This window comes from Ptychodera flava, chromosome 12 (assembly GCF_041260155.1).
Source record: "Ptychodera flava strain L36383 chromosome 12, AS_Pfla_20210202, whole genome shotgun sequence".
NCBI classification, from domain to species: domain Eukaryota; kingdom Metazoa; phylum Hemichordata; class Enteropneusta; family Ptychoderidae; genus Ptychodera; species Ptychodera flava.
The window spans coordinates 19,313,353-19,339,442 of NC_091939.1; the positions used below are offsets into that span (position 1 = coordinate 19,313,353).

The 26,090-nt window shown below is 37.9% G+C and overlaps 3 protein-coding genes and 1 non-coding gene across 4 annotated transcripts in view; 2 read left to right on the forward strand and 2 right to left on the reverse strand.

Moving 5' to 3' along the window:
- Window positions 1-4,895, forward strand: part of LOC139145301 (GTPase Era, mitochondrial-like) — a 13,225-nt gene extending 8,330 nt beyond the window's left edge. The window contains exons 9-11 of the mRNA XM_070716350.1: window positions 413-562; window positions 3,421-3,501; window positions 4,050-4,895. Of these exons, the coding sequence (XP_070572451.1) occupies window positions 413-562; window positions 3,421-3,501; window positions 4,050-4,172 (354 nt within the window). The 3' untranslated portion in view covers window positions 4,173-4,895. The remainder of the gene's footprint in view (window positions 1-412; window positions 563-3,420; window positions 3,502-4,049) is intronic.
- A 1,241-nt stretch (window positions 4,896-6,136) lies between these two features.
- Window positions 6,137-8,838, forward strand: LOC139145303 (aspartate beta-hydroxylase domain-containing protein 2-like). Its single transcript, XM_070716352.1, has 2 exons — window positions 6,137-6,965; window positions 7,908-8,838. The coding sequence occupies exons 1-2, from the start codon at window positions 6,248-6,250 to the stop codon at window positions 8,129-8,131; spliced, it is 942 nt and encodes a 313-aa protein (XP_070572453.1). The 5' UTR covers window positions 6,137-6,247; the 3' UTR covers window positions 8,132-8,838.
- A 429-nt stretch (window positions 8,839-9,267) lies between these two features.
- Window positions 9,268-26,090, reverse strand: part of LOC139145302 (pre-mRNA-processing-splicing factor 8-like) — a 31,572-nt gene continuing 14,749 nt past the window's right edge. Inside the window, 21 exon segments of the mRNA XM_070716351.1 lie at window positions 9,268-10,410; window positions 10,855-11,057; window positions 11,735-11,874; window positions 12,451-12,591; window positions 13,002-13,219; window positions 13,592-13,755; window positions 15,477-15,670; window positions 17,263-17,436; window positions 17,782-17,895; window positions 18,373-18,501; window positions 19,016-19,253; window positions 19,758-19,949; window positions 20,450-20,610; window positions 21,348-21,494; window positions 22,021-22,150; window positions 22,515-22,684; window positions 23,229-23,364; window positions 23,870-24,049; window positions 24,728-24,975; window positions 25,343-25,459; window positions 25,708-25,918. Coding sequence (XP_070572452.1) covers window positions 10,256-10,410; window positions 10,855-11,057; window positions 11,735-11,874; window positions 12,451-12,591; window positions 13,002-13,219; window positions 13,592-13,755; window positions 15,477-15,670; window positions 17,263-17,436; window positions 17,782-17,895; window positions 18,373-18,501; window positions 19,016-19,253; window positions 19,758-19,949; window positions 20,450-20,610; window positions 21,348-21,494; window positions 22,021-22,150; window positions 22,515-22,684; window positions 23,229-23,364; window positions 23,870-24,049; window positions 24,728-24,975; window positions 25,343-25,459; window positions 25,708-25,918 — 3,562 coding nt within the window. The 3' untranslated portion in view covers window positions 9,268-10,255.
- LOC139146905 (small nucleolar RNA SNORA8) lies at window positions 21,097-21,237 on the reverse strand. Its single transcript, XR_011555611.1, has one exon. It is a non-coding gene; the product is annotated as a small nucleolar RNA SNORA8 (small nucleolar RNA).

Consider the following 26,090-nt stretch of genomic DNA (forward strand, 5'->3'; position numbering starts at 1 on the left):
AAATTCTTAGAACTAGAAATTGAAAAGTAAAATGAAAAATTAACTTATAAACTGAAAAAAGGGTCTTACCGTCTACATAGCATTGGGTGATCAAAACAGGTGCAAATCACCTATACAAAGCCAGTCCCCCATAACACACTACACAACGAGCAAAAGGAAAAGCTGACCTAAAATATACAACAATTAAAGTATAAAACAATGAAAAACATTTTTAAAAATGAACGTAGCTCTACATTTAGTGCAAAAGCAGTGGATTGTCCATATACAAGTGTTCTGAGGATCAAATGAACGATGAAATATATACATATGGGCAGAAGGAGAGGGCAACAGTGCATCACCAGCAACAAGCTGTGAGAGAGTCTTGTTGAGAATAGGCTGTTGAAATTGGGCAAATTGATTCTTTATTTTGCAGGATTATTTATTCGCCAATGCTAAGCCTGGAGACTGGGAATACCATCCTGATATGGTGACAAATCAATCCCCAGAGGAAGTCATCCATGAAGTGATCCGTGGAAAACTGTTGGAGTATCTACCAGAGGAAGTTCCATATCAATTGCAGCAGGTACAGATAGAGTATTTATAATAATAACTATGGTTATTACAACTAATGTAGTTGTCATGGTGACTAAAGTAGATTTCAAAACCAGTAAGTTATATTATGTTTAGCAGCAGTTGCAGCAAGCAGTGCAAAGCATACCCCTGACATGAGATGAAATTTACTTTTCAAAGTTGTACTGATCACAGTGTCAGGATGTTGCGTGGTTTAGACGATAAAATGATCCAGTATGGCAAATATGCATTCGTATTGCAGCTAAGTGTCTGATTTCTTTTCATCGCAGAGTTTGTGCAATACCCAATTTTTGCAGTCAACAGCAAATTTATATCATAAGCTTATTACAGTCAATTGAACTTTTGATCTCAACACGCTAGATTTTAGTCACTGAAATTTTCAGTTGCAGCACTACAACCTTCGTCAGCAGAATAACCCGATCTCAATGTCGTGACCTTTCCGACACGTGACATCAAAATCGGGTCATAGACTTTTGGTAATTCAGGGCTCGAACTTAACGGTTGCCCGCTTGCCCGGGGCAGGTAAAACCTGACATCGGGCTGGTAAAAATAAATTACACTTGCCCGGTCGGGCAAGTGTTAAACTTTGATCAAATTTACATGTTCTGGGAATAAAAAACTCAAGAAATTTTGTTGAACAATGTTCGCTGTTATCGAGTTTCAAGTCACTGAAGCGGGTATCACAACCGACAAGCCGGACGTCAACATTCAGCGAGTGATATCCAGCTGTTGTCTTTCCTCCCTCTGGAAGTCAAATCTCATTAACGTAAAACTTGCACTTGTTTGTCGCTAGTGACTCCCAGGGGTATTGGTCAGTAATTTCAACAGCCACTTTGCACGTGGAGACCTGACTGAGACAAAGCAGACTGTTCGTCATGGCGAAGCAAACCACCCTGTTTTCATGTAAATTTTTGAAATCCAAGCCTGATAAAGTCACAGATTCCGGAACAGGATCTGTGTCAGGGGATACAGTACACGTTCAACCGGCAGGCCACTCAGAAATCGACAGTGATAAAGCGCTAGCTAATGGCGCGGTCGCAGCATCGAGTTCAGTGGAAAGTAAAGTGAAGAAGCAGAAGTGCGATATATATGAAAAGAAACAACAACGGAAGTTTCAAAACTCCTGGAAAAGAGATTTGCCGATGCGAATATCGATTGATGGGCCACCCCTTCAGCTATATGACCCCAATCCTGCACTAGCATATTTGTGGACGAGTGGGCAGAGATCACGAAGACTAACACTAGTGGATCGTAACCATTAATATGGTTATCAATACAGACAAAACAGAACCTGCATCGATATGATGCTGTCGGCCACATTTTGAGATTGCTTGGTCTTCGTGATCTCTGCCCAAACAATGTAAACAGACAAAAAATCGGGCAAGTAAGATTGTTCGTTGGGCAAGTAAAATTTCTGGAAACTTGCCCGCTGGGCAAGTAGGTAAAAAAGTTAAGTTCGAGCCCTGTAATTTATACCTTCCACTGTCTCTATTAAGGGATGGCTGGTTAACTCGGATATATATCGCCTCCTTGACACCCCTTTCGAAGTATCGGGGATCCCTATCAAGAATTTCTACATTTTCCAAGTTCACAAAATGGTCTGGTGATTCAATGTGGATATGTTGGGAAACTTCCGATGTTGTAGAGCTGGGACGCCGGTGTTCAAGAAATCTGGTTTTTAGAGATCTCTCCGTTTCACCAATGTAAAATTGTGTGCAGGGGCCCTTATCGGTCTGACCTTGACATGGAATCATGTAAACGGGACCAGTGATGTCTTTCTTGGCAGTTTTGTCCTTGGGTGCAACCAGTAACTGGCCTAGTGTTTGAGTAGGTTTGAAACAGACCATTATGCCGTAGGAGTTGAAAGTCCGTTTCAGGGCCTCAGAAATACCCTTCACATACGGTAGAACAATCTGTCCTTTGCGAATGAAGTCTTTTCGTGTTTTTGAGGTGGTCGCTTTCGGTTTACTCTGATTACTGACACGATTGAACGTCCATGATGGATACCCACATTTCGCGAGAGCCTGCGTAATGTGTTGCTTTTCTTCTACACAATCAGTCGTATCCGTAATAACGGACTCTGCCCGATGGAAGAGGGTTTGTATCACTCCAAGTTTATGTTGTAACGGGTGATTAGACGTGAAATTCAAATACTGATCTGTATGAGTAGGTTTGCGGTAGATTTTAAGATTTATGGAGCCATCTTCTTGGACTACCGATAATGTATCCAAGAAAGCGAGCGACCTGTTCTCTTCACCTTCAGTTGTGAATTTGATATCAGGGTCAAGAGTATTCAGATGGTCTGTGAATTCCTGAGCATGACACTTCTTGAATTTTGTGTGTGTGTCATCCACATACCTAAACCACCACAATGGAGGATGAGGCGCAGTAGATGTTCCATATACAAATTGCAAACAATAGGTGACACGGGTTATTCTGCTGACGAAGGTTGTAGTGCTGCAACCGAAAATTTCAGTGACTAAAATCTAGCGTGTCGAGATCAAAAGTTCAATTGACTGTAATTTGGCTACCAACACAGATGAATTTCCATGCAAAAATATATCATAAGCTATTATTTAATTTGAAATCAAATCCCAGATGTTGATAAAATTCACCATTTCTCCTCCATACAGAGTTCATTGCTCTAAATTTACGGATATTGATACAGACCATGTGTTTCCTCAGTTGTCTTGACTGTTACCAGGATAATACTCCATCAGAGTGTTGGTTTGCCATTCCCATGACATTGATTTTCTTCTTACATCACCTCTGAAAGTCCCTCTTAAAATAATCAGATTCTTAGATAGTTTGTTATACAACGGATTCTTTTTTGCATTTTCCTTCCTCCAGAGCACAGAACTATTTGAGAAGAATGAAAATGGAGATTTACACATTTCCCAGAAAATTGTCTGCAAGAAAAGAAGCCATGCTGTGAGTAGCTATTTTGGTTCTATCATTATTTTACAAATAGTTTGTCAACACACAGAATGATCTTCCTCGATAGTCACTGTGTATCTTATGTGTTCTTGCATTTAATTTTTCTCTTCAATATATTCTTTCTCAAAGTGAGCAAGATCCAAGAGATAGGAACGTGTTTCATTCTGTTGAGCAATGGGCTTCTCCGAAATTGCTATTGACTGACTTTGTTTATTGTAAACAGAGCTGAAAAAAATTGTACTCTAGAAGCTATGATGGGGATCAATGAGAGACAATATGATTGTGACGATACCTTGTTTGTGTTGAAGATGGTGTAGAAGACATTATCAGAGTTCGTCACAGGCACATCAAGGCAAATGTGTATGGAGGTTACGGTAAAACGCGCCTTGGAGACAGATTATCAGCCATAGTACAATCAGATGTGAACATCAGATTTACTTCCCTTTTTCAATTATAATGGCACAACCACATCATGGAAAAAAAGGGGTCAAACCATATACCAGTGGTGTACAGGTTGATCAGACTTTTTTCTCCTCCCACAGAGAATGTTGGTGGCATCCAAAGGGAGGAAGATCATTAGAATCACAAATGAAGCTGCAGAAGATCTGATGAATGCATTCCAATGCAATGTTCAACTCTACTTGGATGTCAAATATGAAAAGTGAACTACATCAACCATGTGGGACTGTCACTGGGGAAATGTCGGCCTTGGAATTTCTGTACAAGAGCGGAAGGACATAGTTCAGTGATGTCAGAATTTGTTCACACCAGTCACAATATCAGTTATGGTGTTACACTTCATGTCATTAACAGTTCAATCACTAGATCTGCGACGTCCTAGCTCTATTGAATGGAATGTGCATTTGATGCCAAGCAGTATGTTTCAGTTGGTCATATTCTTGACGCTATGAAAGGTGTAATGATACCAAGGATGTTGCCATGGAAATAAGTACCATGGAAATATCATTCTGTAGTTTTATTATTTATTTTGTGTCAGTAGTATACGTTACATTCACTTTCTAAACAAACCAAGGGCAAGATTTCGGGTGGAATGTTTACTTTCAGGCAAAGTGAAACTTTGTATTTTCATCATGTAAACATGATTTTCCCAGCCCTGAAGTCACAAAAATGATATGATGGATATCCAACATATCAGATGAACAGTCTGATGAGAAAACATCTGACATTCTTAACATATGTATGGATATATTTTAATTGGGTCCCAAGTCTTACAAGGGACCTTATTATCAAACACAGTCTAGATGTATATAGGAATAATGTAATACTGCTAGCACCTCACACAAATTGCAATTTACTGCAAATTCTGCACATAACAGTTTTCCATGTACATTTATTTGTAATAAATAAAGCTATTTGACCACAGGGAACTCTGGCTCCTTGTTTGTTTATGACGTGTGTTTGTTTATTTATCATGTAGTACTATATTCATATACAAAAAAGTACCAATAAAAGTTGTATTTGTGTTCATGTTTGTCAATGAAGAGAGATTTTGTTTTGTTTGTTTGTTTGTTTACAAGTATAGTCAATAAATGATACTGTTAAAAGTTTCTACAACTGTAATACAATCCCACATATGTAATAAAGCATACCCTGCCTTTGCCATGAGGAGTAAGCACTCATGTGTGTCCACCACTCTCTCTGAGTTGTGTGATGTGAGATGTGCAGGGGATAGGGACCGGAGAACCAACATCAGTAGTAGTTATTACCGGTACATGCCTTGATGTGAGTGCAAATCAGTGCATTTATTTGAATAGGAACATCCGGGGGATCAGCGGGCCTTGTGAACGATTTACTGACCTGTTTATATAGTTACCCGGTCCGGTGAAGCCCTTCCATGTTTTTGATATCAAAGTAGATGGTTAACGCTAGATGTAAAATGTCCATTCATGCGCGCACTGCTATTTTTGATTTAGGGAAACTGTCATGGGAACTGTGCCTGTGCGAGATGCACCTCCTCATCATAGCTGCAATATTTAAATTATGATGTAGATTATGACAGGCATGCATGTTTCAACTTTCATCAATCACCATCGTACCTTTGATACAGTGTTTACATTGATTGTATGGGTCCCACACGACCTTTGAGGGCAGTTGATGCTGGTCGATAATAGTAAAATTGTTTGAGAATGCCCTGCATGTAACTAAATGTCATATGGCATTAACTATGAAGAGGCATGTAATAAAAATATTATTGCCTGAATACATGGGTTTATGTGCCCTTGCAGCAGGAGACAATTTGCCCTCCTAGCGTCAGGCAAATTGTCACCTGCTCTCAGGCACATAAACCCATGTATTCAGGCAATAATTACATATTGTTACCAAACTGTAAACAATCAAGTAGCCCTTGGATAAGGACAATAACAGGAGAAAACCCAGGAAAATCTACTTTACCATAGGTATCTTTAATGTGAACAGTCACTTCCTACACACCTTAGTTGATAAGTACAAGATGTTGCGATTGTTCATAGTGAAATAAAGTACTGTATGCAATGATAATTCACCATATAGAGGTTAACGGGAAAAGCAGTCCTCACATGCCACTTTGCCCCGAAGGTATTCAAACTACTGTCGTCTGCTGTGAGATGGTCTTCTGTTTACCCATGATGCATCTGTCAACAAATATGGCTTCTTCCTCTTGAAACACTTGGCGGCACGGTAACCAGGTAGAGGATGTAAACAGCGTTTTGACAGTCCATATCGAGTCCAAACGTCGTAGACAATGTCTTCGGAAGCAAGTTCGTGGTATGCATCCTTGTATGAAGTTATAATCTCGCTGATATTTGTAATTTTAATATTCGTATTCAAACGCTACCGATGGCTCCTGCCAGCAGATGACCGGGACACGAACACACAGAATGCTGTCGACTTCGCTGGCTGCGACTCACCTGATTGCGTTCGGTGTCGGAAGTACAAACGGATTCAAGGGCAGCTTTTGCCTAAATTGGAGGACATCGCCACGAAAGGTTCATGGGATGGACTCGAGCGAATTCTTAGTGCTATAGAGGAGGTGGATATCCATTCTGCCAACCAAGAGACGACTTTGCAACAGCCGAATGTTTTCTTTCTTCCGGGTTTGCGATCGGTGCCATGGTGCGAAGATGTGCACCGAAGAGAGCTCCGAAAAATAAAAGACAGCCACCAACGAATTCTTCAAGATTTCAAAAATATATACAGAGACTTTAGGAGTGGGAACCCTGATGGGTGGCTTACGAATAACGTGCCAACCGGAGAATGGCACGTATTTCATCTGATAAACCAAGGTGTCACCATCGAGCAGAACTGCCGAAGGTGCCCAAAGACTGTACAGCTTCTAACCGAACTGGACAATTTAATGACGAACAATGTGTTTGGCAACGCCACGTTTTCAGTGCTTCAGCCAGGTACTCATATCACAGAACACTATGGTCCAACAAATGCCAGACTGCGTGCACATATTGGTAAGTTGTGATGAAAACAGTACATGCCACGTATTACTGTAATTTGACAATATTACTCATACCATACGACAAGATGTTCTGTATTGCAAATACGTATGACAGAAATGGGGGTGTGTCACCAGTATGTAGGAAGGGGCGTATATACACAAGGATCGGGAAAGCTAAAATAAATCTTTGAAAGAGGCAAACAGCTGGACGAATGTTCCCAAATGCCAATAATATTTTATTATTTTGATAACAAAATATACACCCATTTATTATCAACTTGCTTGTGGATTTTCAGTAAACTTCATATTGTTAGCTAGGATAGGCATTTATTGAGCAAAATTTGGTATAAAGGTATGTTATTAAAATTCACGATTTCAAAAAACCAACCTGTACAAGTAGTCAGCATGATTTCCCTTAAGACTTTTTGAAAAGTAAATAATTTATGCAGGAAATCATCAAATTCTACGATTGGTATGATATATCAAATCAGATTTGTTATTCCTGACAGACGTGAGAATATTCAAATTCAATATATTGCTATACTTTTAAGAGCTCTGAAACACTTCCTATGTCAACAAGATCATCACTCCATAATATTTTCTTTCAACCTGTCAAACATATTTGCAGTTTGCATGCTGGATTGTCGCAGTCACTTTTGCATTCTGGGGCAGAATCCAAGCCATTTTATTGTTTCTTGTAATTAATTATGCCGGCACCACTTAAAGTTGTAGTATGTACCACTGTGAAAAGGTCTTTCTCTGGTGCGAATTTTTATCGACACTAGTTACGTTTTCAGACCTAAAAATGAGCAACAAATAGCACAAAGGACAGTCAAGTGTACCTCAAATATGAAGTGATATTTTAGTCATACGGTAATACTGGTCATGATGGTTTTACTAAAGTCAAGGGCATTTAAAAATCAATGATGCTTCTCTTCCCCTTATCATTCAATAGGTCTTATTGTACCACCAAAATGCCACCTCACTGTTGGCGGGGAAACGAGGAACTGGGCTGAGGGGGAATGTCTAATATTTGACGATTCCTTCCTACATGAAGCAAAGCATGATGGGAGATGTAAAGATGGGCCTCGTGTCATCTTCATGGTTGATTTTTGGCATCCGGATGTCACAGATCTTGAAAGAAAAGTACTGGATGATCTCTTTGCATCAACTGAATAAAACATTCAGTGTCTTCCATTGTGGTCATACCATTTCAAGACATGTGCAGGGTATACAGCAAGACATTTTGGCAAAGTTTTGATAGGACTAGCCCGCTTGACATATGCGCTGTTTATGTAATGAATACATGTGCCTAAGTGATTGTTGAGTTATGCCAAAACGTCAAATGGACAGGCAGTCATTGGCTTGACTTACTATAAAATTGATAATTTTTCTGACCCAGTCATTTTTTCAAAAACTGGTGTGCAATGCAGTTTCTTAATGCCTAGATAACTGGAGAAAATTTCAACAGGCTAATCTCTTTCAGTGATTGTGTATGCATTAATATTCAGGAAAAATATAATCTTATTTAAAAACATGCTGTTTACCATGATAGTTGCATTAATGTTAATGTTGCTGAAAATTTTGTACTTTACCAACGTTTGAAATTAAAAGATCAGTACTAACTGACCTAGCGACACGATAATGTCAATCAAGTCTTAGCGACAGTGCAATACGTATTTCCTCTTAAAAAGGGACCATATAATCCAGTTTCTTGCCAAGATTACTATCTCATTTACTTGACCTCATTGTAGAGAGATGGACAATAGTCAGAGACGACATAAACCAATACTTGACATAACTGATGAGAAGAGAAAACACACTCGTCAACCAGTTTCTAAGATGTGGCATGTTACTTTAAGTGAATAAACATGAGAATCAACATACGTCACCTTTTTTTGGAGTGTGTTTAAGTAACATCTTTATATTAGCAGTTACAAACCACGCTTTATAAATTATATACCCCAAGTTATGCCAAATCTATGCAGCTTATGCCAGTGTGAACTGTTATACGCAGTGAATTAATGTTTCGTTAACTTATGAAAGCACAGCATGCTGCATACCCTTGGCATAGTACAGTTCAGCTTTTGATGATGAGCAAATGGGCCCCTAGGGAGCATGGATGTAGATTCCATGTCGGTTTTTGGCAATCAGCAGCTGTTGTAGCTTTCCAGTCTGTAGAATTGCTGGTCAAAGAGGCGACAGCGTGGGTACTGTATTGTTATTATAATGTGGTCTTAAAACCACTCATCTCCATGCTAGTCTCTTGTATACCATATGACAATTGTAATAATTACAGACCACACACCCTGTCATTGTACATTATAAAATCTAGTTTTATTGAAAGTCACAGAAATACATGGATATACAGTAGATGAAGTCACACTTCACATTATGTTTACTTTCCACAGCTGTGGGCATGACTTTCAACTTCTTCAAGCATCTCAGAGCAAAAAGTAGTGACAATTTCACAAAGAATAAAGAAAATACAATCAAGAAGTTCAATAATACAGATGATCAGCCAGTAAATAGTGAACAGACTGACAGATTTTTTTAAGTAAAGTTTTCCTTTGTTGCTTGTGATTATCCTTGAAAAATAGTGACAGTAAATCCTTAAAAGCTAGTTGTCACTAACTTGATGTTTTTATACTTTTTCATCATTCTCTGCATTACAGCTGTTTTGCCCATTTTGGGTAAAAACAATCTTTATATACTGATTTGGCATGAACCCAGAACTATATCGCATACAGCTTCAAGTGTAGGATTGAGATAAACAAACTAATGACAGACAAGAACAGTTACTAAAATCAAAACTCTAAAATTTCATCTTCCATGATAAAGTATCTTTTCCCTTTTTTCTTAAAGAGCTGTGCACATCAATATTTACAAAGGATATCAAAAAGCACATCTGACAGCATAGAAAACATGGACTTGACTGAAAAGGAAAATTGTGCTAGCCTGGGAGAAGTTTCGCAATCAAGTAGAGAACACTGTCGTCCACACAAAACTGATACAAAAAAGTTTTATCACAGATGTCAACATCCACTTAATATTTAACAAAGTGCTCTCACAGGTATCCAAAACATGCCATGATATTAAGCATAAAAATCTTGCCCTTTGGCTTCATGTACTTTTATTATTTCACAGATATCCTGTAACCCCCATTTTATAAGCAATCTTTGTATGGCCCTATTGTTTTGCTTTCATGGTTCATTCAACTGTAAATGGAAACTTTGTTAAAATTCTAGTAAAAGTTTGGCTACAAACACTGATCAGGGGAAAATTTCTTTGGTAACCACCAGCTCAAAGATACAAGTCTTCCCTGTCAGTTCCAAAGGCATCTCCTTCTTCAATTGAACTGAAATTCAGGAAGTGTGACGGACGATGTACTTCATGATAGAACTCCTTGGGATTGGCCAACAGCAAATCATACCTCATGTTGGGATCGTGACGAACACCTAAAATAGACAAAAGACAAAGATAGAAAACTAAGTACAAGTGCAACCAAGACAAAATGAAACTATTGTTACTTACCTTTGTGAATTACACAGAACTTTGGTTGATATTTTCAGTTTTCGTCACTTTGACGGAAATATCAATGCATTCAAAGCTCATGACTGAATTGCTTGTTTAAAAAATTCTACCTGTGCAAATTTTTATGTGGCTCAAGTAGTTAAAAGATTTTGCCGGATAGTTGGTTTAGTAGCAGACTTGTTATTGATGATTCTAGCTGGTATTATTAAATTCGTCAACTACCTTCCTGTGGCATTTGATACAACACTGCAGCAATACATATGTGTTCCCATGATACATTTTTTATTTTGCATCATCTGTAAGACTCAAAAGGCAAGTACATTGATTCTCCCCATTCAATGCCCTACATATATCCATAAATTTCTCACCCATGAAGTTGTAATTCCATGATCCTTGTGCTGGCACCATGAAGAAACCCAGGAATCTGTCGGACAGTAACATCTGTACACGTTCATAGTGAGATGGTAGGTAACCCTTGGGGTTGTTTCCCTTGTCTGTGTTCTGTCTTCCCCATTCATATCCACTCGGTGTCAGTTTGTATGCCGTCAGAGAGCACGAACCCGGGGTGAAGCTGCAAATTAAAATAAGGCCGAAATTATTGTTAGAACAGGTTCTTTCAAGCAATCATTGACTATATGATTCAAAGTTGAACCGAAAGCTGACAATTCCTGTCAATCAACACCTGTCTTGATCCTGATTGAATACCTAGCTATGCTACGGGAACCAAGGTCAGTCTATTGATGACATCTAAGTGCATGGCAAAGAATAGGGTACATAGGAATGCAGACTGGCATTACTAACTGGAATGGAATGGACCACTGTTCCAACTTGTTGGAACTACTAGTCACAGAAGATGCACAGGGTAAGATGTTAATTGCATGAGGTTACAGACATCACAGCTGAATAGCACAGCAATATGTTTAAATATCTTTTAGATGGATTTCTCGAGATTTTGATAAAGTTTGATGAGTTGTTGGAAAGTGTGTTTAGTTTCTGACAGTAAAACTTTCCTATTTCTTCTATATGTGAACCATTAATGTAACATTTTGATTGGCAGGGGCCATTGAAACAAAATATATGGTAATGGATACTGACAAGCCTTGACAAGGATATATAAACTTCGTTGTAACGGAAACCTAACTTTCAACCTGGTTCAGCAGTAACTTTATCCATAATGTCATATCCACCTGGGGTCAGAGTTCAAAGAGTTAAGTTTACAGCATCACCTAATGAGGGAGCTCTACCTACCTGCAAGTGATGACAACAGTTTTCTCACCATCCCACGATGGATTATCAGCCATAATCTTGGCATGTGTTGTGATGTCTTGCGGTGACAACTGAGGTGTCTCATTGGGCTGAGTGTGAACCCAACCAAGCGGCTCCATTTCCTGTCCATCAAAAAGTCACACATTGGTGTCAAAGGTTATTGACTGCTCACCAAATACAAGTAACGACTGAGTGAGACTATTTGCCAACTTGTCAGGATGACAGTTATTGAAGATAATATTTCAGCAAAAGTAATGCGTGATTACGGTTGTACAGAAGACCTTGAAGGCCAGGAAGAATAATCAAACTGTTTCTTGAAATCACTGCTTGTACTTCAGCCAATGTGGAATATTTTTTTTAATTGTGTCAAATATATACTTCCACTTTGCAATTATTTTCGTGTTTCTAGGGCACTTTTGCTGTGCATATTTTTGCAGTATTTGTTTTCTTCTGGGAGCATGTGGAAATGCTCACAATTTGTTCTGTCAACACTGCTGTATATGTAATGCCTCTATTATTGAGGACAATTTGTAAAATCTAGACTCAAAGTTATCAGTAACAATGTAACTAGTGGAAGATTTTGCTGGTTTGTAAAAAAAAATTTTAAAACATTCGCTCTCCAGCTTTGCTGAAAAGATCTGAGGAATGACAATTTTTTTTCTCAGGCCTAAACAAAGTAATTTCTACTATTCACATACCTTGAGATACTCATGCTGTGGTAGTTGATTTGGTAGATGTACAGTCTGGTGTGTTCCCCACTGTGGCACCATCACAATGCATCGGATCTCCTTCACTTGAGGGTTGTCAGGGGGACTCACTCCATATAGGTACCCAGCAATCTGTAAGAGTGTGTACGAGTTGAAATTTTGTACGAAGCAAATAAGCAAAATCCATACACATGAATTACACCAAGAGCTGCCTGGGGCAAGGAGCACAGCAACAGTAAAAATTCACCAAGAAAAAGTTTTAAAGGAGATTTTTACACTCAAATTAGTCAAATAGCAATATTCACACGTCTTACTGGTTAAGTCAGCTTCAATACTTTAATCTGATTTCAATATTTTGTTAGTCACATGATAAAATTGCTGCATTACGTGCAAAATATAATCAGCTCACGGTACTTGACAGAAGAAATTCATTCAATACTGAGATAAAAATCGTTTTCCAGGATGATTGGAACAACTGTATGTATGGAAATGATCTATCTCCTTCTTGAGAAAATGAAGATTGTCTGTTAAAAATTTCTCACCTGAGCTCTAAGATCTGAGATAATAATGAATTTCTTGAGGATGTTCTTTGGCAGGATGTATGTGTAGCCGGTTTCTTTGATGTCATCGGAGGACACATAGATGTGGTTGGTTCTAAGATGCAGATTTGTGGCTGATATGGCTCGTACTCTCCACTCAGTCTTGGAGGAGAATGTGGCTGTCTCGTAGTTACTGGTTGTGGATGTTATGATCTCATCACCTGTGAGCAGGTAAAAATGTTTGATGCATGATCTTGAACTCTCAAACAAAACCCACACATAACTATTGAAACACACATCTACCATGGAACAATTTACCAATTTGGGGCAAAAGGACTTAAACTGGAGGAGAATACTTCTGTGAGTGACACTGACGTCTACAAAATTCCAGTTTCCGGCCAGTCAAAACAATTCCCTGTGAACTAGATACTACACTACTGTAGTAGATGCATTTAACTATTTTCAATCAACTTTACAAACAACAGATGTACTTGTATGAGATATTGAGAAGATTGATAATATCTCTGCACACTAGTATGTATATATGGATAATTCACTTTCATTGTCACTGTCAGAGTACTTTGATTACTCACCATGTTTGTTGACAGTTCTTGTGGTGGTGGCAGTCAGCTGAGACTGTTCCTTGGTCTGTTTTTCAATTTCAGCAATCTGTTGACGTTGTTGAGATGGTGCAGAGATTTCCATACCCAGAATGATGTCACGGATCTCAGACTGGGTCAAGGATGCCACATTCACGCTGTAATTCAATCAACACAGAATCAGTCAGCAAACACACTTCGTAATGCATATTCATGTGTGCATATAATAATAATAAATGATCATTCCAACAGTACAGTGAGTGAACATTAACAATATGATTTATGATTACTTGTTGAACTAGATTTTGGCGAACACATATTTACTGTTTCACTTGGAATCCCACAGAATGTGAATGCATGCATTCATAAAATGTCCAACAGTTTAAGGGTAGGGGTCCAACAGTTTAAGGTAGCGGTAAAGGCTATTTTTGCACCAATTCTTTTCTCAGAGTTAATGTCAAGTTTCAAGTGTTAGAATCAAGATATTTAGTTCAAATTTTCAGGATAACTCCCTTAGTTAATACTTTCTCCAAAGAATATAAAAATTGTATATTTGTAGCCATGATTTTGAAATATGACACCAATCAATATTAAAATTTAATTTTTCATATTTTTTTACATATTTGAATTTAATAATAAATTAATATTACCAAATTAGTTATAAATATGTTGACACTATTAATTGTAAGATTTGTACGGCAGGATTTGTAAATAAAATTTGTTTTTATGATTTTACATGGGTTTACATATCAAAAAATTATTAAAAATTCTTTCAAATTTCAAAATGTGATTTTTCAAAAAGTACTTCAAATACAGGAAAATTGTGCCGTACAAATCTTATCTGTAACCTTGTTAATAGACTGTAAAAATTCCATGTCCATATCTCATTTCAAAGGTTGGATTAAATTGGTATAAAATTATGTAGGAAAACTGTTATTCTGTCAAAAATGTTGAAAACAAGCCATATTTGCACCCCTCTTTTGAAGTCACAGAGCAGTCTTTTTGGTTAATCTCACTTTTGACACCTCTTTGACACTCAAAGAATCTAAAAATGCATTTATAATAGCAGTCACGCATTCTGAATGCAAGCACTGCCTTGTCAAACTTTCCTGAAAAACAGTAAAAAATGACTTTCCCTTTTCAAACATTTTTTTAAAAGCTAGGGGACCTCTACCATAGTTAATACACTAAGGACTCCCCAACTTCCTCTTATTTGGTCAGTTTTTCAGAAGTTTCAACGGGCTATAACTCTGCAATGCCTTGTGCCCAAATGTCTAGTTTTTTTTATTCCACAGAGAATGTTGACTACTTTTATGTTTTAATAGTTTTATTGAAGTTTATAACTGACGCTCTAGCCTTTACCGCTACCTTAAGGGGAGGGGAGTTGTTAGAACTGCGCCTGAGCAACACTTTGTTTACAAACAATACATTTCATGCATAATAATTAATATCTAGATGCATCATGTAAAACATCTAAATTTACGATATACATTATGACAAATATGTTAACTTTCATCAATAGCCAATGTACTTTGGACAGTTTTTAAATTGGTAACATGGGTCCCATATGACATTTGAGCAGTTTCGAAGACCCTTCTCTTTAAAGTCTAGCGATGATGTCAACAAATGAGCTAGAGACGCTAGCAATATTCACTGTCAATGTGAATTTTTGAATTCGTAATGTGGATTCATTCTGTCTGTAAAACTCTCCCGCTGTTCATGACAACAAAAAAGTAAACAATTGCATGTTCTGATTTTCTGGAAGCATCTATTGTGCTTGACAAGACACTAAAATTCACTGCTGACAACAGCTGAAGCAAAAAATGACAAACAGACTGTAAACAACACAGACTCTACCAAAACTTCACTAAAGACGTACTTGTTCCTCTTTCCATAGTCAGCAAGGATGAGATCTTTGAGGGCCAATTCAACCTCAATCCATTCTTCATCTGTCAGAGACGGCCAGATATGATGGGGCTCTGTGATAGTAGTCTTGTCCGGTTTCATCAACACCTTGGTACGGTCTGTGTTCACATGGAGGGCTCTCAGAATCAGGATTAACCTGGAGAAGGCCTGCGAAGAGAAGTCAAATCAATAAAATCTCCTGTCAATTGAAAATAATTAAGCTTTGAAGCAATGTGGAAATAAATTCACAATAAGCTGTAAGTGCAAGACTGAAATAATATTAGTACTATAATTCTACTGCAGAGTCACTCATGATAGATTAGATTCATCAACATTGGCATACATAAGACGACCACATTTTCTTTGAAATTTCATGGTTTTTCAAAGTTTGGGTATTAAAACACTTGATAACTGCTCAACTTAATTTCCTTTATTTGCAGATTAGTTTATGAAAGAAAAAACAGAACATGAATTTCTGTTATAAACTGCAAATTTAGAAAATAATTTTAGTGCTGGAAAGTATGACTGACAATGTTAAGATGGTTGGAAAGGCTAGAGCGTCAGTTATAAATTTCAACAAAACTATTAAAATATAAAAGTAGTCAACATTCTCTGTGGAATAAAAAAACTAGACATTTGGGCACAAAGGCATTGCAGAGTTATAGCCTGTTAAAACTTCTGAAAAACTGACCAAATAAGAGAAGTTGGGGAGTCCTTAGTGTATTAACTATGGTAGAGGTCCCCTAGCTTTTAATAAAATGTTTGAAAAGGGAAAGTGTCATTATTTGCTGTTTTTCAGGAAAGTTGACAAGGCGGTGCTGGCATTCAGAGTGAGTGACTGCTATTGTAAATGCATTTTTAGATTCTTTGAGTGTCAAAGAGGTGTCAAAAGTGAGATTAACCAAAAAAAACTGCTCTATGACTTCAAAAGAGGGGTGCAAATATGGCTTGTTTTCAACATTTTTGACAGAATAACAGTTTCCTACATAATTGTATACCAATTTAATCCAACTTTGAAATGAGATATGGACATGGAATTTTTACAGCCTATTAACAAGGTTACAGATAAGATTTCTACGGCACAATTTTCCTGTATTTGAAGTACTTTTGAAAAATCACATTTTGAAATTTGAAAGAAGTTTTAATAATTTTTTGATATATAAACCCATGTAAAATCATAAAAAATTTTATTTACAAATCCTGCCGTACAAATCTTACAATAAATAATGTCCACATAATTATAACTAATTTGGTAATATTAATACTATCCAATTATTATTAAATTCAAATATGTAAAAAAAATATGAAAAATTAAAGTTTAATATTTACTGGTGTCATATTTCAAAATCATGGCTGCAAATGTACAATTTTTATATTCTTTGGAGAAAATATTAACTAAGGGAGTTATCCTGAAAATTTGAACTAAATATCTTGATTCTAACACTTGAAACTTGACATTATCTCTGAGAAAGAATAGGTGCAAAAAATAGCCTTTCCAACCACCTTAACAAAATGCTTTGAATATGAACTTTTTGGTCTTTGAAAGTCTGGATTGCTACCTTCTGCAAATATATACATTTGTCAGTGTTTCATGGCAAGACAGCTGGAAATTTACTGATTTAGACAGCCTCTAACACATTTCTCATCCTTGAAGGGGGTGCACTTCTGTAAACCCCTAAACTTCCTCAGCTGATTGCAAACGTTGCCACATATTTGAAATGTTTGTGAACTGGTAAACAGTGTAAAGCCTGAATACTTACAGTGTATGAGGAGATGCTCTTCAGCCAGTCATCGTAGAGGTTGAACAAGACCATCTGTGGTTCTGTAGCTTTCAGAATCAAGTCTCCAAGCTTCTCAACTTTCAGACAGGCCTGGAAAGGCAGCTGCAATTCACTGCCCTTGATCACAATGTTGGGGAAATCCAACAAGTGGACCTATTCGATGCAAAAAAAGAGAGAAAATATTGATCCATTTACCATAACCATCCATTTTACACTATAATGATGTTTTGTCTTGCATATGATAACTTCTACATCTTGCCATTTGTTGCATTCATGAATCAGAATGAGATAAAACAAGTTAGGTTCTCAATGGTATCAATGAAATTCTTAAGATAAATTAACAATTATCATATAAACTTTCTTTCTTTCCTGTATACACATGTCTGACCTCTCCCTTAGAATAATCATACCATATTGACAGACAAGATTACACTTTTGCTATGATCAGCTCTCCTTTTTCAAAGTTGACGTCACACATGGACACATATCATAGCTTACCTCAAGAGGATCCAGCATACCCTTCCTGGTGACAATGATTTGCTTGGGTTGTTCTTCCACTGGCAGTGATCGGATCAAAGCAGCAACTTCTTCAGCTGTCTTCCATTTGGCAAGCTGGAAAACAAGACAGATACAATTCACTGATGTTGTCACTGGTATGCTTAACTGTACAAACAGCAATCCTGAAATTGTGCACACTCCTGGTATCTCTCCACTGATACAGTACATGTATGTATTTTGTAGCACTTGATAGATCATCACTTAGCATATGGGAATAGAGCAGATTGGTATTTGTGGTGATCAAGCACTGTAAAACAGTTAAACGTCCAACTGTGGCTTCTGACAACCAACAAAACTACACAGACATTTCTCTTTTTGTATCAAATACAACTCTTTTATACTGACAAATACTACTACCTCACAGGACAAATTTCACAAATTTTCGTGATATCCCAGATTGTATGTAGCCATTAAATTCACTGTAACAAACGTGCATGCAGTGCTGGACAGTAAGAGGGGCACCTTTACATGGGAGAAAATGTACAGTAACAGTAATCAGGTCTTGAGACTGGGAACAATGGAAGTCCATACCTGTCCCAGACGTTTCTGTCCTGCCCATACAGACGTATGGATAATCTTCAGGAAAAGCTGCCCAGTACGTGGGTTGAAGATGAAGATGGCGCCGTTGATTGGTTTGGTTGTCAGGTTACCTTCAAATGTCTGCAAGGAAAGATACAAAGCTCGTCAGAACTGCCGAAAAACAAGGGCACTGTCTTTTAAACATAGACTCGTACCCATCCCTCTGTACCCCCAAATCAAGTAAAGGTTTTCAAGACCTGCAAACCCACACCATCATTGATAATTACCAGTGTAATAGACACAATGAATCTTTGTTCTACAAAAAGATAAGGTTCTACTGTTTGTGTGTATGTACCACGCAAATATATGAGTAGGTGTTTGCTGTAGATCAGACAAATTACTCCACAAAGAAATTCATAAGGACTGAAAGATTGGTCATCTCAGGAAGACTCCTTGAACATTCTCTCTTTTGCAAGGAGTGCCCTCAAGGGTTGGATCTATCAGTCTGCTAAGATCTATGATCACTGCAAAAAATCCTCCTTGTGACTTCTTGACTACTTTGTGTGACGAACACAGATGTCAGTCTTTCAATTGAAATCATTGGAAACTGGTGAAAACTTGAGACAGGAGAAGACAGACTGGCATGAGACTTTACCTTGTGAATGGTGACTCTGTACACGTTGGTGTCATCCACAAACCAGATGATCTGATTGGAGAAGAGTTCACCATAGTTCTGTGATGACAGGTACGGCTCAGTGGGCTCTGAGGAGTACAGCTGTAGACCCTTACGGATTCTTTCACGTAACACATACAAGGCAGGGTTGGCTTTCATGATCTTGGCCATGGCTTGCTGGATCAGTGGTTTGGCTCCAGGGAACCAGTTACCAAATGCACTACAGAGCAATATGGTAAAAATGAACAGTAGGTTAAAGGAGCATGTTTTTATCAGCTTTATCTCTTAACCCTTTCACCCCCAGTTCCCTGTGTACAGGTCCAACTTTACCATAGCAAACAATGGATTTGGGACAAACCATGGTGGTGAAAGGGTTAACAAATCGATAAATGACACACAACTTTTAAAGGAGAGCAAAGGACTCACATCACATGAATGGTCAATGCCAAGAAGCACTACGGCCAAAACCAGCAAGTAGGACTGCTACCCTGAGAATATGTAATTCTGAAAGTGTACACCTTCCAACATATATCCTTTCTGGCATGTTAGATCTTGGAGGAAATAAGTAGTACAAACTTAACCAAATTTGAGATGCATTATTTATACACAAAAAGATATCATTTTTTATCAAACACCAAATTTCAGCTAACGTGTCATCAAGACCGAAGAGATGGCAACAACCTCTCTAACTCTGCAGTTCACATTGACTGGCAAATTCACTTACCTATGGAGGTTGTATGCCAAGTCTATTGCAATCAAAACACCAGTCGGTGATGGATAGATACTCATGTTGTCTGTGGTGTAGTCAAGGAACTTTGCTCTGGCATATCTTTCGATATCATGAGAATCATAGTCACCCCATCTCAGTTGTACGTCTATCCAGTATTTCTGTGTGGTAGTGTTGTCCATAGTGTCCCTGTGACAAATGGCGGGAAATGCATAATTTAGAGTAATGCAGAGAAGTGTTCTTTAGTTTTCATGTACATACTCTCTGAGAAACATTGTAATCCTTTCAGTTTCATGTTGTTTGAAAAAATCCTCATGTCATTGTTGTTACAGTTAGTATTTTACTATGTTACCTAGTCTTAAAATACTGAACACTTGAACAGCACACATAGTATTGCAACTTTTTTTGGTTGTTGTTTTTTATGGGTCTAAATTGGTCTGAAATAAGGATGATAATAATCAAATACTGCTGAACAGATTTTTTTATGGTCAGTTGGGCTGGATGTGTCCCTCGTCTTTTTTTTAGCATGGCATAAACATATAAGTGACCTGAAAAGGTCACGACTGGATTTTGCAATATGTAATTCATGCATACCAAAGTCATAACAAGAGAAGAAAATCAAAGGCCTATGACTGAGTGAAGGAAACATTTCCAACACTCATACTTATCTGATCAGTGTTATAACTTACTTGGAATCTGCCAGCAATGAGGGTCTAGACACAAGCCACCTATGATTGGCAAAGAGTAATATGTCAGCACAGGAACTGTTCATCTTGTAAGATTTCCTGGGATGAATGGTTTCTTTCTGTACTGTGTCAATTTCCAACGCATCCAACTCTTGATCAAACACCTGTTATGAGGAATGACAACATAGAAGTTAGGCTGGTTGTTCTCTCGGACCTTTTTCACCAGATGATGGTACACTCAAAATATTTCTACAAGGGTGGGTTAGACTTGTGAATGGAGAAATGGGGTCAATAACTCTAATGTTCTAATGTCAGTGTTTCACTTGAGTAATGTTCAAATTTAAATTCACAGAATCTGTTCAAATTTGAATTCACAGAATCTGTAATTTAACACTGGTTTATGCAATCTTGTAGGCTGATGTACATACCTAACAAAATACTGACAATGAATGTGAGTGGAACTATATCATGACCAGTAATACAGTAATGCTTTGGTGCTAAAAAACTGTTTCCTGTACTGTCACTGGACATGTACAATGGACGTAAGGGATGACATGCTTTACTTATGGAACTGCTCACTTTCATGTTAAAATATGCAACTCGACATTGAACTCAAGTATTTTTATGATTAACTTTGGCAAATCTAATCTTAATGTCTCAGCTACATTCCAGGACAGTATTTCATGAACTGATAACCATCCAACGATGCAAATCACTGAATTGATGTTGCATTGCTTTAACGAACAGACAACAGGACATCAAACCTGTAGCTGCAGATACCATACAATGCATTATACTGCCACAATCTGATTACAGTGAGCTGAAAATTGAGGAGAGTTTAAACTCAGAAATTATAAACCAAACTGAACATGTACACAGTTGTAACATATGATTGACTTACCTGACAGAGATCCATGACAACACTTTCATGGACTTTCTGCCACAAGTGAGCCCTGAATATCTGGATCAAGGAGATCTTCAGTGTCGGAATCTTGCCGTGCATGAAGATGCCAGTCAAGTCCAACTGCACCTGGAAACCTACATACACCTGTAAGACACAATGTGGAATGATACATGAAGAAAAGCATTTTTAAGAGCACTGCACACAATAATCAATGGGGTGTGATAGTATGAAAGTTCTAACACTTTTCTGTTGGAATCCTACCTCTCCTTTGAAAAATCTTTGAAGGTTTATGTTTTTCTTCCACAGGTGAATGAGTGAAAGGTTTTAAGACATGGAATGAGTAGGTTGCATGGGGAAGCTCGTTCATTCTAGGTTGTCCCGAAAATGTTATTTTCGTAATGATGTACACTAAAAGCATACATTTTAAAAACATCAGTTATAACAATTCAATAGTCTGAAACGTTAATTCACAGAATATTTGATTGATTCAGGGGATATGCAATTGTAACACACATTTTAGATTTGTCAACAGAGGACTAAAGCCTTGTTTCTCCTACATGGTATCGAGCAACATGAGGCAAGAAAAAGACAATTTTTCTTGAAATGGAGATAGTTTCATCATGTAAGGAAAACAAGCTTTCCTGGAGTTAGACTAAGCAGGCAGACTTACATTGGCTCTGTTGATAGTTGGTGACCACCAAAGTGTAAATCTTCTGTTTGGAATCTGATTCAGACCTGATCTCTGGGCATTGGTCAGTTTCTTGTACTTCATAGACTCTTCAAATCCACTAGCCTTTTCCCTGTGAAAACAATGGTGAATTGTTAACAAACACTGGTATGCTTTCAGTTGGAGAGATCTAATACAGCATTACAGATCTCTCCAATCTACTTTTGGCAGCATTGCAATCACTTCTCATAGACTTCAGACAAGCATATGTTGATGACGAAAGTTTCAAAAAGAAGTATTTGAATTCATTTGATTGACTCTGTGACGATGCATCACAAATGGCATTGATTTCTGCTAGTATTGTACCATTCTAAAATTCCAACATATCGACAACTAATCGACAAATAATGTCATAGCAACATGATAATTGCCAGTATTTCAACCAAATAACAGCTGAGATCTTGTGATCCTAAAAATGAGAAAACATGTGTCCTTACCAGAAAAGACCTTCCCATGTTGGGAAGTATGTACCCTTGAACAGAGTGTGTTCCAAGATTCCCTCTACACCTCCTAGGGCCTGGATCATGTCTGTTCTGTAGTTGTTCAGATTCCATAGTTTACCGTCGTGTCTTTGGTGAGTCCACCAGAATGGATTCTGTTTAAGTACCTGTAATGATAAATATGAAGCAGCATGTCAGTCTCAGGAAATAATGTAGAACAGTGTATCTCTGTGACAAATCCATTCAACTAATATTCATTCAATATACATCAAGATGTGATGACCAAAAGAATTTGGTACAGATCAAGTTTGAAATCAACACTCAACAGGATTCTATGTTTGAGAGGGAGTGCTGATTTTGAATGTAATGTTGTACAGTGGTGGGTATTTCTTGACAACAGTTCAAAGATGAAAGAATATTCTTGGAAGAAGAGATAATCCTGTCAAAGCTGTTTTATTTCAGCTTACAAGCATACAATCACATCAGTGCACAGTACAATTTAGTGATGGTGAACAGAACCTTGAATTACTTAGTTTGTTGCCCCTACTATGATATGTAACAGATGTCAGGGTAGATAGACTGAATTTGTAGTTAACAGAAAAGCTAAGAGGAAATCACATACTCACACAACAATGCAATGTCACTAAGTAACTCATCTATGACTTTTTATGCTACATGGTAAAGCACATTATGTTTTAGAACGACACTTACCTGGTACTGTTTGAAGTCTGTTCTGACTCTCCAGCCTTTGTCATAGGCCAGGGTGTGTCTGTCTTTCTGGAACAGTGTGTTGATACGTGGAATACCTCTGTCCCAGGAATCTTCCAAGTCTTCAAGGGTAAGACGTCTGCATGACACACAATAATTGAATATGAGTGAAATGGACAGGCTACAGTTAAAACTATTCACAACTTTTTATTGAGACTACAAGCTGACCAGATCAATTGACTTATTAAATTGTGTTTAGCCCTTTCCTGATGAGGTTCATCTGAGTACCAGGTCAAGTTGGATAAAGTCGGTAACGTATCACATCTTATACAACTGACTTGACCACATTAAGACCACTCAAAATACATAGACACATGATTTTCATTGACAAGTCATGTTAAGACGTGCATTACCGTAACATTTATCGACTCGACCTGATGGTGATAGTGTGTGTGATAGAAGTGCCTGTCACAGTGATCTGTTGGGAAACTTGATTTTTGTACTGATCTTGAATGACTTTGTTATCTGAGTAGGTTGTCTATTACATGGAGATGCTTATTCACTTTGAAAACATGGTACATCTATCACAGTAATGGTACGCTTAGTGAGGACTTTCTGTGAACCATGTATTGACTGTAATCTACCTGTTCTGTGCCAGAGCTTCTTGTCTCTTCAAGGCATACTCTGCCCACACACGTTGTGAGTCGATGAACTCACTCTCCCAGGGTTGGATGTACCGGTACAAGTTGGGAATCAACTGATCCTCGTCATGGCTCATACCAGCACGGAAATGTGTTATACCGACATCTGTCTGCTTGGACCACCTGGGTTGAAAAAAGATTATGAAATAGAAATTCAGCATTCTCCTTCCAATTTTAAAAGTAGGACACTAATCTGAACAGATCAATGGACCAATTATGTGACATTACGTTACATCTCCCATCCTCATTCACAAATAAGTTACATCGAAATGAACTTTGGGATTTCAGTAACTGCATTTCACATCCTAGCTCCGTCAAAGGGAAAGTATATGAAACTTCAACTCTCTGTTATTTTGTGGTGAAAAAATTACACAGTGTGACTTTTTCTGAATCACCCTTTCAACCTCCCCCTTCCCTCTCTGGAGGTCCAACTTTACCACAGTAAACAATGAAATTGGTTCAAACCAATGTGGTGAAAGGGTTTAGGATGCTTGTCTCAGCTACATTCCAGGACAGTATCGTGTGAACCAATGACCATCCAACGATGCAAATCACTGAATTGATGTTGCATTGCTTTAACGAACAGACAACAGGACATCAAACCTGTAGCTGCAGATACCATACAATGCATCCACAAGGACAAGAAGCCTTAAGAACAGGAATCAATTTTATATCTAGTCATTCTTGCATACATCCCATCGCTGAAGATTATGTCTCCTAGCATTAAAGAGACACATATTTGCATGTTTTCATCTTTGCTGTGAATGTAGCATACCTGAATGGTCAAACTGTAGGACTCACCTCAAATCTGACTGTGGAATTAGCACATGTCCCATGGATAACATACCCAGACCACCCAGCTCCTTTGGTGTGTAGAAGACGACCGGTGGGAAACGACTGGGCATCTTGGAGTTCAAACCAATCTTGATACGTGTCTGGATCTTGTTTTCACACTTGACCAGCAAGTCCAGCAATTCTTGAGTGTTGACAACTGCCTCACGGAAGTAGGTCATCAACCCAATCAAGGCAGTGTTCCATTTGTTGACAATCTAAAATATAAATTAAAATATGACACTCATTATGGCTGTGGTCATTCATCAACAAAGCCTTTGTTTGTGTGTCTGTCTTCATGTGTTATATGAGTATGTATGTATACATTTGCACACTTTGTGTTCTGGACATTATATTTATGGAATGAAATGTGAAACTGGCTGAAATACGAGAAAGTTCTCAAATGTAAAGGAAGATAATTCTTGTGTATCACATCTCCTTGCAGTAATTCATAAATATTCAGAATAATTGAACATAAAGATTATTTGAGCATCTTTTACCAAAGAACTTATGTAGTGTCATTTTTTGGCAAGGGAAGAAAATTTAGAAAGTTCTCAAGGTTGAAGCACCTTCACAGCTACTTACCTTGGTGAATGTGGTAGATCCTGATGCCATGAGAATCTGCCGGACTCTGTTGTGGAACCTCTGCATGGATTCATCATCCACTCTCAAGAAACACTGAGCTGTACGCTCTTTGGTCACCTGTGGGATGGAGTCACATGAAACTGAACATTAAAACTGAGACAGCTTACACCTTACATCTGTCTGTATGATTTTGTAATTGGAAAGTTCTACTTACAATTGTTAGAAGACTATAAGATGGTAATAGTGAGATGGAAACATGACAAAAAAGTGTTTCATTTCTTCTTTTGGTTGAACACAAATCATTCCAAAACCTTCTTTTCTTTCATTCCTTCCTGTCAGTGATACTGTCATTCAGACACACTTACCTCATTTTGTAAATTCCAGACACCATCTCTGTGAGTGAACTCTTCATGTGTCGTCCTACACTTTGGAAGTATTCTGCACTCAAACCCACTCATGTTGAACAGCAGATTTGGGTTGTCCTTGCTGTACACTGACACAAAGCTATTCTCCCAGTTGAATGTTGTCACTGACCTGGGCAGACGATTCTTCATGTCCCAGAACACAGCACGACCCCTGAAGTAGAGAGAGGAGTATACTCATTTCCAGATTGAACTTTTCTAGTTACTAAAAATAATAAAATTGTGTCACAGTGATACACAATCTTACTTTGCTGTCATACTTTCAGAAATGTTCTCAGTGTAAGAAGAGTTGTTAATCAAAAACTTTTCATTTCAAGGGTTGCGCA

Excerpts from the sequence above, each read along its gene's own strand:
- LOC139145303 (XM_070716352.1), top strand. The coding sequence starts at position 6,248 with ATGTCTTCGGAAGCAAGTTCGTGGTATGCATCCTTGTATGAAGTTATA. Across the intron at positions 6,966-7,907 it reads CAGACTGCGTGCACATATTG|GTCTTATTGTACCACCAAAA; the intron begins GTAAGTTGTGAT and ends ATCATTCAATAG.